General features: G+C 36.0%; 1 protein-coding gene across 1 annotated transcript in view; it reads left to right on the top strand.

Annotated features, from left to right (window-relative positions):
* The first annotated feature begins 5,031 nt into the window (after window positions 1-5,031).
* The window catches only part of hs3st2 (heparan sulfate (glucosamine) 3-O-sulfotransferase 2), a 46,566-nt gene continuing 38,283 nt past the window's right edge, over window positions 5,032-13,314 (top strand). Inside the window, exon 1 of the mRNA XM_038287817.1 lies at window positions 5,032-5,827. Coding sequence (XP_038143745.1) covers window positions 5,337-5,827 — 491 coding nt within the window. The 5' untranslated portion in view covers window positions 5,032-5,336. The remainder of the gene's footprint in view (window positions 5,828-13,314) is intronic.

Here is a 13,314-nt window from a genome sequence, read left to right as displayed (position 1 = left end):
CTATCAAATCAGTATTGATACCCTAAGGGGCGGATTTAGGAAATTTGGGGCCCTAGGCAAAGACAGGCAGGGGGCCCCCTGAGAAGAAAACCCATAAAACAGACCCATTCTACAGATAGAGAAATGTTAATAGAATAGACATCCATTATTTGTTCTAGGTTTTGTCCCTCTCTTCTTGTCCCTTTTTCCTCTCTATTTATCAGCGTTCTGATGGCATTTTAGCCAAAGGATTTTTATCAAAAACATAATTAATGTGCACAAATAAGGATTAGTTGTATTAACCATACATGGAAACAGAGTTTTATGGGGCCCCCAGAACTTGGGGCCCTGGGCAACTGCCTAGTATTGCCTAATGGTAAATCCCCCCCTGGATACCCTGCTGGTGGATGTTCTTGACAGAAAGACGGAGTTGCTTAATCATATTCTGCTTAAGGTCCCATAAGATCTTGTCCGAGTCCTGGTTTAAAAGTAAATTAATTTTAAAAAGTGACCCAAAATTGACTGTCAATAAATGTTCTACAAAATTGATATATTTATTTGATTTCTTTGATTTGTACTGTCTGTTTAGATTTATGTGATATTTTTTGCACAAAATATATAAGTGAATATTGTAACAGTTATGTTTTCAACTGTAAGCATTAAATTGATAAATGTTATTCGCATTTTTTTGGCTTTATCCTTTCCAACAAAAAAAAAAAGGCGTCGCGCAGGTAGCTCCCTTTCCTTATGAGCCGTCCCCACCAACTTTCAACACAAAGTTACACCCTTGTCTTAGACAACGCCTTAGCAGGTGCACTGAAAAAATTAACCCTATCTTCTAGGGGCTAAGCCACCCTTGTCTCTCAAACCTAGAGACGCCCCTGACCTACTGTATGGACTTCTGCTAAAGAACGCTTAATGTTAACATGCTTCAGCATAGTGCAAATGTGGACTGAGTCAAATAAATATGTATTAATGTACAAAATTTAGTATCAATGTACAAAGACGGCCAAGATATGGAGGTATTTTAGCAGTACTTATAGACTAAGTCCTCGTTATGCATTATATTCCTCATTCTGCATTCATTCTTCATTGTAGGCCCACTCTTTTTGTTCCCTCACTTTAAGAAAACAAATAAAGGATTTTAAAACCTGTTGTCTTAATGGATAAAACACAGTTTGTAAAAATACCTTTATAGATTATTCTGTAGAATATGCTGATCGTTTTCATTTACAGTATGGCTGCAATAATAATACAAATACATTTTAAGCTTAACAGCCCCTGTATTTCCTCCTAAGCATCTCTGCAATGGCGTGTCGTATACCAGCATGTCCCATTGCTCTCAGCGCCACCAGTTCCTCTCTCGAGCATGTAACAAAACCAGCTCAGTGTTGCATGTTCAATGAAAAGTTAAAATCGTCCCACAGTTGGAAAACAGTAGAATAAATTAGAAGGTATAAAGCTGAAAAAAGGTTAAAAAGAGCAAACAAAGAGTCGAAACTAGAGAGCTACTGGAGAGCTACTACAAACTCTGCTTTTCTTCCACTTAATGCTAGATTTTGTTGTGCTAATTCTATAGATGAATTTTCTTTCCAAGATGGCTTAGCATTTATACTCCAAACTATTTTATATTCCAGTATTTTCATGATTCTTTTTGGTCTTATTTCAAACACATTTTCTGATTATTCTGCTGTATAATCACTTTTACGGAAATATGTATATAGTCCACCCTGAGTGAAAACTGTAATTAAGTTAAGATCAATCATGAGGTAACTATGGACAGCAGAGATGGCAAAAGTACTCACTTTCCGTACTTGAGTAAAAGTACAGATACTTGTGTTAAAAAATACTCTGGTAAAAGTGGAAGTACTGATTAAAATTCTTTACTCAAGTAAAAGTAACAAAGTACAGGCTTGTAAATTTACTTAAAGTATATAAGTAAAAGTAGAAACCACTTTTTTCATGCCGTTGCCTACATTTTAAATGGATGTCTGCCAATAGGACTAGATGTCCGTTGCGTTCATTTTCATCATCTCATCGTCCATGCTACTATGCTAACGCCACCGCCACCAAGCTGCAATGATTTGCCGCGAATGAATCTGTCGATTCATCTTGTAGTGGTGCGTCAAATGCAACATACAGTAGATTCCCATCCATTTAGATTGAATTTGGTATTGATGACGTGAAAAATAATAACGGTAACTCCATTGAAATGATTCAAAACTAAAGTAACGAGCCAATTTTTTAAAATGTAAGGAGTAGAAAGTACAGATATTTGTGTAAAAATGTAAGGAGTAGAAGTAAAAAGTCGCCATAAAAATAAGTAGTAAAGTAAAGTAAAAATATCAGAAAAATCTACTTGAGTACAGTAACGAAGTATTTGTACTTCGTTACTTCCCATCTCTGATGGACAGTCATGTAAATAACAATTAAATATTCTCATTGTTTAACAGGTGTAGTTGCACATGAATGTGATATGCTGAGTTACAGGTAATTTGCTATTTTTTTTGCTGTGCAATGGTAAGGATGTAGGGTGTAAACAATTTATTGGGTAGCAACACGTTTACACCTAGGGTACTCAAGTATCTAGCCCTGTCCCTGCTCGTATTTCCTATTGTTTGTATTTGGTCTGTATGGTCACTGGACCAACCACAATAAAGACAAACTTTGTTTTCCATGGACAAATGGTACAGACCATAAATCCATCTTACTCAGACACAATTCTCTGTGTGTCTGATTTGTCAGTATCGTGGGGACTGATCGATCACATTTTGCAGGTGAGTTACCAATTTGTGAGCTTAGCTTTAATGTGCATTCTGACCATATCCTCGCTTAACCCACTTCATTCATCCCCACATGTTTTGTGGTCTCTTTGGTGACAATTTTTTTCAACATTTTCAGTTATGCTTTTTCATTAAAGTTAGTTAGACAGATGGCACACATATGGGAGTATGAAGAAAGGCATTGAGTCAAGGTGAATAGAATAGAAATAGCCTTTATTGTGCTAGCAAATGTATCACATAAAAACAGGGGCAAATATATAAAAACTAAGAAACTTTCTGACATGCCAAGCAGGAAATTTAGCTTTGCTGGAGCAGTGTTACAGGTGTTAAAGGACAGTACCACTACTGTAGTTACAAACCCCTTTTCTAAATGTACGAGGAACACAAAAATGAAATGAAAAATTTATGCAAAAAGTGGCAAAAAAGGAAAATGATGAAAACACAATTTCCAAAGAAGAACAACACACAAGCACCTTGGGATTGAAAAACATTTTTATAAATGTAGTTATATTGTGTGCTCTATGAAAAACCAGTGCAAACCACTTACCTGCGTGTCTAAGGGATAGCCAGTAGTTTAACTTTAATTCATTGTTGTTTTTTTTGTTAGATCAGGGGTTCTAATTTTTTATAAAATGAAAAAATTGTGCTTAAAAAGAATATTCCTCGATAATTACTGATATTAATATGTTAAATGTGTGAAAACATGTCAAATTAAAATATATGTTATTTCTTAGTAGAATAATTGTTAACAAATAAAAACATAATTAAGGTATTATATATACAATTATGAGTAAAAATTTGACAAATTTTATAACATTTTGAGAAAGTATCACTGCAAAATCTAATCAAAACCTTAACAATTCTGATTAAATTTTAAATAAGCAGGCTTTATAATTTAAACTTCACTTCTGTAGTTTATCAGCATGTTAGAAACTAATTATCAGGCATCAATTATTTTCTGTTTAACTAAGAGTTTTATGACAAAGAAGCCCACTCCTAAAGAATTTAAAAACAACAGAGCATGCCAGAGCATTCACTAAGACAGATGCAACTACATTTCACAAGCCAGGAAATGATTAAGCAACAAACTTAACAAAAATAAATTAATGAAATAGAAGAGAAAACAAAGCTGTACCTAGATCCAAGTTTATATCTGTCAACATGCACAGTAAGAAAAGATGCACATATCTCCAGAGCTCACTGCAGGATGAGAGTTGATGGGTCTCTATAGCAGACATTAAACACCATCTAAAGCAGCCATTGTTTAGGGCAAGAAAATAAAACTTTTTCCTACCATCACAGCTGCTTATATGCAATGTCCTTAAAACTACTTTAAATGTATCTTGCAAAACACAGACATATATATGAAAGACACCTTGTAATAAATATTCTTCAGGATCTTTGGCATTAATCAATATGTGGCGTTACAGCAAATCAAATGATGTGAAAAGTTAGAAAAGATTAGGAAAATTAGAAAGAAAATAGAAAATTGTATTAGGAAAAAAATACAATAGTAAAGAATATAACCATTCAAAAGTTTCTTTAAAAAACTATTGATGTTGTACTAAAAGTTCCTTTTTCTTTTCTTATTTTTGAAAGTTTTGCTTGTTTTATTGAACAAACCTTAGGGTTACTATTAAAATGAGGGAAGTGAGCTGTAGGTGCTATAACGAAAGTCATTATTCCCACATAAATTAATAATGGAAATAAAGAAGCTAAAAACTTTGCATTCCAGTCTGCATCCATCTTCCATCACAAAAAGATCAAATGTGATCTTGACTTTCTGCTTCCATGCCCGAGTGTGTTAAGAGATTGTATTAGCATGAGGATACCTCCAGCCTTGATGAATCATTCTGTTTCAAGCAGGCCTAAAAGGGAAACAAGCATTCAGCTATACAGCAGATATTATGTCAAAATTGCTTTTTTTTTTCAGTTTCAACAAAGGTTCCAATTTAAGAAAACGAGATGAAATAGCATGAAATATTTTATAAATGTCAAATTCATTTTAAATGAGAGAGAACAATAGGCAAAATTAATTTTAATCTCAAATAAAAAAGGTATTTCGATTTTGGTATACTAACCAGCTGTGACATAATAGATATAAATTACTCTGTTCTGCGCTTTTTCCAGCTTCTCATCACAGGTATGCTGGAAAACTTGTCTAAGATGATGAAAACTTGTGAGTGACGTCAGAAGGTTGATTAAATATTGAAATTAGGTAGTGAAAGACAGGGATGAGCATTGAAATCCCCCTGGAGGTGAACAAAAACACTGCGCTGCTGAGAGTTTGGGGCGCGCTGAGACGCAGAGGATCTTTTTCTCCAGCCCAGCAGAGATCTACTGGAAAACGATGATAACAACCAGAAGGCTGTGCGCTTCTGTGAAGATTGGGCACCCTAACTTTTTTCTTAACTCGTTTTACTGAGAACTGACCTCGCTTTTTCATCGTATCCGAGTTTCCCATGAGTTCATCTGGCAGACGGACATATGCGCACCGTGCAGGCTCTCACCGTAGACCGACAGTAGAGGAAAACTCCGATGGAAAACCATGCAGCACTTTGAATCCATGGAGACATGGCGCAAAGACTCCTCACATCTGCAAATAGAGTCAGCGCTAGATTCGTCTTCATATTTACTTTGTCCCTATCCTGTGCGTACCTATGCTATAATATCATTTTTTATCGCGGCACACTCATGACAAGCCAGGGTTACGTCGGGAAGCGCTGCCCGCCGAGCAAAAACGCTGGAGGGAAGAAACTTCTTGGGAAACTGGACAATTGTGCTTCCCTGGATGTCAGGTCGGCTTTTCAGCAGCGAGGATCAAGTGATCCCAGGGATCAGAGTAAAACCTCGTCTTCGCCTCGTGCTGAGGTGAATTTGAAAAACATAACTGTTGCGCAGAAATACGGTAACAAGAAGCTACCCAATGCATTGATAGTAGGCGTAAAGAAAGGGGGAACCAGGGCGGTTCTGGAGTTCATCCGGATACATCCAGATGTTCGCGCACTCGGAACAGAGCCACACTTTTTTGACAGAAACTATGCTAGAGGACTGGACTGGTACAGGTGAGGGAAATGTGTTTTATTTTCTCTCTTCTTACGAGGTTTAATGATCTGAAGCAGATATTTAAAATCCCAAAGGCTTCATTTAGGAAAAACAAACTTGAAAGGTTTCCTGATATGATTAAATGGGTCTCCACTCTGACACTCATGCAACCCCTTTAAGTATCTCCTGCTTAACACTAGATGTCCCAGAGATTTTCAGTTTTCCTGCAAGCCCCCCTCCCCTCTGCAAGTTTGTGTATTCACTCTGCCTTGCTAACTGTCCCTATTGTAATGCAAATAACCTGTGATATGACCAGCCCTTCTACATTAAGACTGGATAAAGGCTGAAACAAACTGGCATCAAGACCATGTTCCAAGCACTTTTCAGTACCTGCCCCTGCAACATCATACCTTTTTGCAGGAATATATTTATATGTCATATCTAAATATTTTATTTAGGCAAACCTATTGAACAACCAGATATCATAGTGGTCCTAGTTCCTGAGCTGAGAACAAGTCATAACCATGCTTTTCCAACAAGGCACGGCAGAGCCTATTTCTATTATCCATTCACCAACAGACTCATTTATATTGCAAAGCTCACTATATGAAAGAAAGAATAATTGTATTTTGTCTTGTCTCGCCTTTTTATGTCATTCAAAATTTAATCTTAGAGAATGACAAACAGTATGCCTTTAGTATTGGAGTAACATTTATGTCACAAAAGGAACAGCCCTAGTCTCTTCATCTCACAATGCTGTCTCATGTGTTCTTCCTTTATTGCCTTTTCTTGCATACAAATGTTACGAAGTTCATTTGCAAGTAGCAGAATTAAGTTTGGTGGACTCTCTTTGGTCCCTGTGCACGGCTTTTACAACACATGCTCGTCTGTTGCAGCCAAGCTGACACTAAGTTTCATGTCACGTCATAGATTACAGTGTGGATGTCAGTGGTTTTTCAGCAGATCTTGGTTTCCCCAATTATCATCTGACTTATAATATATCAAACCCGGGCTAAATGTTACAGTTTTAACATTTTAACTAAGGGAACAGATGGTATAACAATCAAATTCTATCTACATGTAAACTATAAAGTTATTTACTGAATTTTGGGTTTAGCTGTTGGATGGATGGATGGATTTGCACCTTTTGCACTCAGTTTGCAATCGATTTATAACTATATCTTATTTATGTATCTATGAAACTAAGTGAAATAAGTTAAATCCTGTTGATTTATTTTTTTAATACTAGAACTTTAAAACATATCCACAGAGAAAGGCCTCAGGCTGGAATTAAAACCACTTCTCCATGCAGTGTTACAAACTACATCACCAGCCAGGTTCCTTCAACCTTATAAATGCTTTCTATACAATTAGATAATTAAATCATTTCAAACATAGCCCTATTCTCTTGTTGCAAGGTTATTTGGCTCGGAATAGCCAGCAAAGCTATGAGTCCCTGGAACACATTGCAATGAGCAAAAAATCTGTTGGGAAATTATATGAATGATTTTTGTGTAGGATTTACTATTGGCAAATAAAGTGGGATTTACCCATCCTATTCTAGCTCATTGAATTTTTTGGACTGCATTTACCATAAATAAAAAAGTTATTAGAATATATATATATATATATATATATATATATATATATATATATTTTTTTTTTTTTTTTTTTTACTACATGTGTAATATGTGAGTGATCAATAATAATTGAAACAAACTTTTCAATATCTTAATATAATAATAATATCTTCTAAGACACACGGTTTTTGAAAATGCAAAAAAAACATAAATATCAAATGTTGAACATAACTAATATGGCAAAAAGAACAAGTTTATAGTTAAAAATTAAATTTTTCTATCAATGATTCGTTAAAAGTATCAACTGTTGTACCTTTTTTTCTAAGTGAGAATTTAATGTAAATCCTGGATTAAGGTTTGATCAGAAAATAATTTAAAAAAACTGTTAACAGTACAATAGATATGTTTTATACATACTGTATTACCTATTATAAACTAACCTTGCCAGCCATACTGACTTACATTGTGTACACTGCATATCAGTCTGGATACGAGCATGCACAGGTGAATCCAGAAGAACTAATGTGTTTAAAGGCGGAACTCACAGTGTCAGCAGAAAAAAAGTTTAGAACCAGTTAAATGCCTATAGATGTGACGTAAAGTTTCAAAGCTCTGATAGTTTCTTTTTGTTGAAATTTGAAAATCCTATCCAGCTCTTTTGGAACATCAATAAAACATTGCTCTATTGTAGTTCTAATCTTGACTGTTATGCTTACAGAAAACGACTGCTGCATTATTGGCCCACATCCTGCGCTCTGATTGGTCTGGTCAGTTTAAGACATGGGAGTATTGAGCCTTACCGGAAAAATGTGCGCCCTGTATCAGCCCATCTAGCAGGGCAGTTAGTTATGAAAGTTCCTTTATAAAAGTAAGGTTGTAGTAGTCATGCTTTTCCAAGAAAATCTCAGGGAAACATACATGTGCATATTAAGTACAGAAACAATAAATTTTATATGCTAATATCAAGAAATGTTGGGCTTCGTGTAATCACAAGATTTACCCACCAGCCAAAATAAGATGATGCTCTGTCATGTTCATATTCTTTAACAAAATGTTGCTATTTTGGTATGAATCTTAACTTTGTGTCAGAGCAATAGACCAAAGAAGTGTTATGAACGTGAACTAAAAATATGATGAACTTAAATTAATTTAGACATTCAACGTTTCTGGCGTTTTTTTATTGTCAGCATTTTTATTTTCATTACACTGTCACAAGTGGAGAGCAATGAAATGAACTCTCTGCATTTAACCCATCCCCTTGGGGAGCAGTGGGATGCCATTGTATGGTGCCCGGGGAGCAGTGTGGGGGTTAAGGGTCTTGCTCAGGGAGCCAGAGTGGCAGTGTTACAGCTGCAGTGTGTTTCTGCCCTTTTCCTTGCAGGGTTCTGGAGGCAGGCCTTCTGCAGGTGTTCTATTTTGCCCTAATTGGTGCTCGTCTGCTTTAAAAGCTGTCATACAAGCAGCAGACAGGAGGCTTCTCCCTCTTTCCTCCTCAGAACCCCATTTGGTTTGGTTTGTATCCTATGGTTGGGTTTTGTTAAGTTTGTTTGCATTTACTTATTTCTGTTTAGTTATAGGTTTTGCATTAATCCATTTTTGATTTTCCATTTTATTTATCCCTTTTTTCAGGTTCTGTTTCTTTAGTATAATTTAATAAATTAAATTTTCAGTTAATAAGAAAATCCTTCTGTGGTCTCCTGTAATGTTACCCCCACCAAACAAGCCTGGTGGATGTAACAGGCAGTCTGTGGGAGTGGGGCTTGAATTCAGAACCTCAGGATTTCGACGCCCTAACCACTAGGCCACCACACCCCAAAGCAGGCATTAGCATGAAGCGTCTTGCCTTAGGACCCACACTGGCAGCTTATTCCCCCCCAGCTGGGATACTAACCCAGGCTTCCAGCCAGCCACTCCTTTGATTCAAAGCAAAATCTTTTATTGCACCTGAAGTTCTATTCACAATGTATTTGTTTAAAATGATTTAGTATCAGGAACATAGTTGTACCATATTGAAATATGAAACCCGATAGTGATGACTACAGGTATAACAAAACATATGCAAAACAAAACTTAAACTCTAACGTGTAACTTAAAGTACCATACATTTTTGTACTTACCCAAAAATCCAACCATCATCAGAGCCTATTAGTTAGCCCCTGTTCACTATAGGAAGAATGTGTTTAATCAAAAGGGAATTTAAGCCTCCTCATTAAATTCGTCTATATGTGTATGGTATCACCATACACATATAGACGAATTTAATGAGGAGGCTTAAATTCCCTTTTAATGACATTTCTTAATCGTTTTAGCCATTACATTATTCTAGGTAGTATAGGTCATTTGTATTTTCCATTAGTTTTTTTGTTTGTTTTTTTTTGTTGCTTCTCATTCCTAAAACAGAGGATGTACATGTACAAACTAAAGAACAATTGTGTTTGCAGAGAGGACTATCAGCCCTGACCTTGTCTCCATCAAGGAGTTTTACAGGGTCACGTAAAGGACAGCAGAGTCTCTGTGGACCCCACTCATCCTGGACGCAACCTGTGTAGACTTTTACCTTCAGGCCAGCACTATAGACTGCTTTTTAAAAAATAAATAGCCACCATATAGACTGATCCTTCCTACAGGCTGTCAGTGAGTGAGTCCTTTCAGCTTCTCTCTTCAGGGGTGGTCACAGCAAGTCATCACTACTTGCACAATGTCTAATGAAAACAACAGACGTCTTAAGCCCAAGTAGCTATAGTTTATTTACTCTAAAACATAGCACAATTATATCGCGATAAAGCAAATATTATTTTACATTTGTTTAACTCCCATCTTTCTGTTTTCCTTTCTTGCTTTAGACAATATAGTGTGTACATGCTGTTCATTTTATCCTCAATTTCCCCTTGTTTAAACACTTAAAGCTTTAAGCATGTGAAACTCATATTTAAATCTTCTTAAGCATGTCCCATGTATGTTGGGCAACAGCCTTTAAACAAATACAAAATATTTCAGTACTTGTGAAAGGATGTAAATAGCATGATCTCTAAAAGATTCAGTAACACCTTACAGATGCAAAATTCTTATATTCTTTGTTTAATCCCCCCCCCCCCCCCCCCCCCCCCAAAAAAAAAAATTGATTGTAATCACAATAATGAGGTTAGGCAGGAGTGTTCCGTAAGAGCTTGAGTCCCAACTCTATTATTAGGACTGACTTCACAGTTACACATATACTGGATAGCTTTAAATATTATTACATGCATGGGTTTTACTACTGTATATCTGAATTAGCACAATTCTTGTGGTGGGGATTGAGAAACAGATGATGCTTTATAATCTGGCCTTTATGATACAAATTTAGTATCATATTAACCTTGTCTAACAAAAAGCAAAGTAAATAGTTGGATTTCTGTATTAGTCCAAGAACACCATTACATCCTAAACAGGTGATACACTTGTTACACAGTTGCTTTTGTGGCTGGGCTGACACTACAGAAAACAAAGGTTAGAGTTAATTTTAGTTTCTTGCCCTTAAGAGGTTTTTAAATTAATCAAGAAAGAAAAAAAATGCCAACAAAGGAATTATCAAGAGATAAATCTGTATAATAGAGTGGGACATTGTGGTCACCTCATAAAAAGGCAAAAACATTTTAGCTATTATCAAAGGTTAATCCATTCTCTGCTTCAGGGGGAATTGTGTAGAACTACTCTTTCAGTCATGATTTGTGATACACAGGGACCAAAACACATCTTTTGTTAAAAGATGAGAATTTGTCTACTTTAAAAAATGGACAGCTTGTTAATATGCAAAACAACACTGAATATTAGGTTTTTTTGTAAAATCCCTATTGCGTTCAAAATGTCCTTTTTCCGATTGACTTATTTTGGCCTCTTATAAGCCAGATTTGTTTTATGTTTTTATGGATTTAGTTAAAAGTAAATCAATACAAAAAAATATGATCAGTTATTAAACGGCTGTTAAATTAATTTATCAGTCGTACATCTGTCACTTGTAGCAGAGAGATATCTTTTTAAGGAATTTGTTGAAAAGTTAATAGATATTCTCTTTAGTAGGACATAAAATAATATGAAATGGAACTGCTGTTCATCTGCCTGGCTGTGTGTTTCCTAGACTGGGCCACCTTTTACAGTTGCCTTTCGTATCTCTGCTTCTGTCTCCTTGAACCCCAGTCGGCCTCGGCAGATGGCCGCTCACACTGAGCCTGGTTCTGCTGGAGGTTTCTTCCTGTTAAAAGGGAGTTTTTCCTCTCCACTGTCGCTACAAGCATGCTTAGTGTGAGGAATTGCATTCGAGTCAATGAGTCGATGCAATCAGCTGGTTTTCCTTAGATAGAAAACTTTGAATCAATTTGACTGTATGATCTGGTGAACTGTAAAGTGCCTTGAGATGACATGTGTTGTGAATTGGTGCTATAGAAATAAACTGAATTGAATTGAACTGCTGGACCTTAGCCTTACTGGGAAAAAAAATTAAATCAACTATTGGACCTAGAAAAGAACAAAAATGCACTTTCCTTGCGGGGCAGAACAAATGACAGCCTGTTGCTAAATGTGTTTGGATCATGTTGGCCTAGGGCTGGACAATAAGTAAATATCTACATATATCATTACAATAATATTCAATAACCGTGACATTTTCAAATTTAAGTATACGTTGCATTCTTTGATTGCAGCATTTGTTACTACCTCTGGGTTTTTTGCAGTTTTCTGTTGTTTGTTTTTTTGTCTTTCATCGTCCAGCTATATGTTGGCTCTGTGTCTGGATGGACAGGCTTGTGGGAGGTTTGCTCGGGGTTCACCCAGGTTAAGACAGTGTACGGTCCTTTTCTCAGCTGGTGGCTTGCTCTTTTCTACTTCTGCTAAGGGGATCACTTCCCTGGTTTGGGGATAGTTGCTCCTATGGGATATCACTGCCTGGATCTGTAAGTAAAGTTTGTGTGTTGGGGTGGGGGGTGTACTGCATCCAGCATGAGGATAGGAACGTGATGGAATGTGGGGCCTATATCTATTAAATAAACCATATAGTTAGCTGCGACTGCCACTAAATACATATTGCATCAAATATCATTGTGTCATTTTAGTGATGTTATAAAAGCATTGGTCTTGTACCTGACATACCCTTTGTTATTGGTTTTTTTTCTCTCTCTCATTCCAGGTGTAAAAACAGACTCCTAGGATTGTATCTTCTTTTAATAATGGCTTAGTACAATGTTGCTATTTATTATGCACAATTTTACAACAAACATACTGCAAATTGGTATTTCTTTTGAAATTAGTGTAGCTTCAAAAAATTTTTTATTCAACATTTATTTGTAGACTGACAAATGGAAGCTTATAAGAATTATACTACAAGGAGTATTTGTTAACTGAATTTTACATTGTAAGATGGATATTGTTGTGTTTAAAAAGCATGCATCAAATATTCATGTGTAAACCTAAAAACCTTGTAAAATCGTAGCAGGTTAATATCCACTTAAATATAATTGTATCTCATGCACAACATGTTTCTGTTGAAATTGTTTAGGTCCCAATTGTTTTAACTGTTAGCCTTCCACCAATCTAAAATTTTAAACTCTTGGCCAAGTTTTATTCAGACAAAAAGGGAATTTGACTTCAGATTTCCATTCATCACATCATATAACACAGTCCAAACTACTAACCACAATTTGTAAAAACAGTTTTGTAGGGGTAAAATGATGACAAAGGGTACTATGTATTTGTTTAAGATAAAGGAAGACAGCGTGTGCAAAAGCTTCTTTGTTTACCCACAGAAGCTGAATACCTTGGCCATGAGATTATCCATTTGGTTCAGCAGAGGAAGCCTGAGTCAGCTGGTATTTTCCATTAGCCCTTTTCTAGCATCCTAATGTCTGAAAAGCCTATGACCGGGATGTGTTTAATTGTCAGAGATTTTACTTGCCCTT

Source organism: Cyprinodon tularosa, unplaced genomic scaffold, assembly GCF_016077235.1.
Source record: "Cyprinodon tularosa strain WSP-4 unplaced genomic scaffold, ASM1607723v1 ctg246, whole genome shotgun sequence".
Classification (NCBI taxonomy): Eukaryota; Metazoa; Chordata; class Actinopteri; order Cyprinodontiformes; family Cyprinodontidae; genus Cyprinodon; species Cyprinodon tularosa.
Note: the sequence above shows the minus strand (reverse complement) of the source record. Positions and strands in the feature narration are given on the sequence as shown.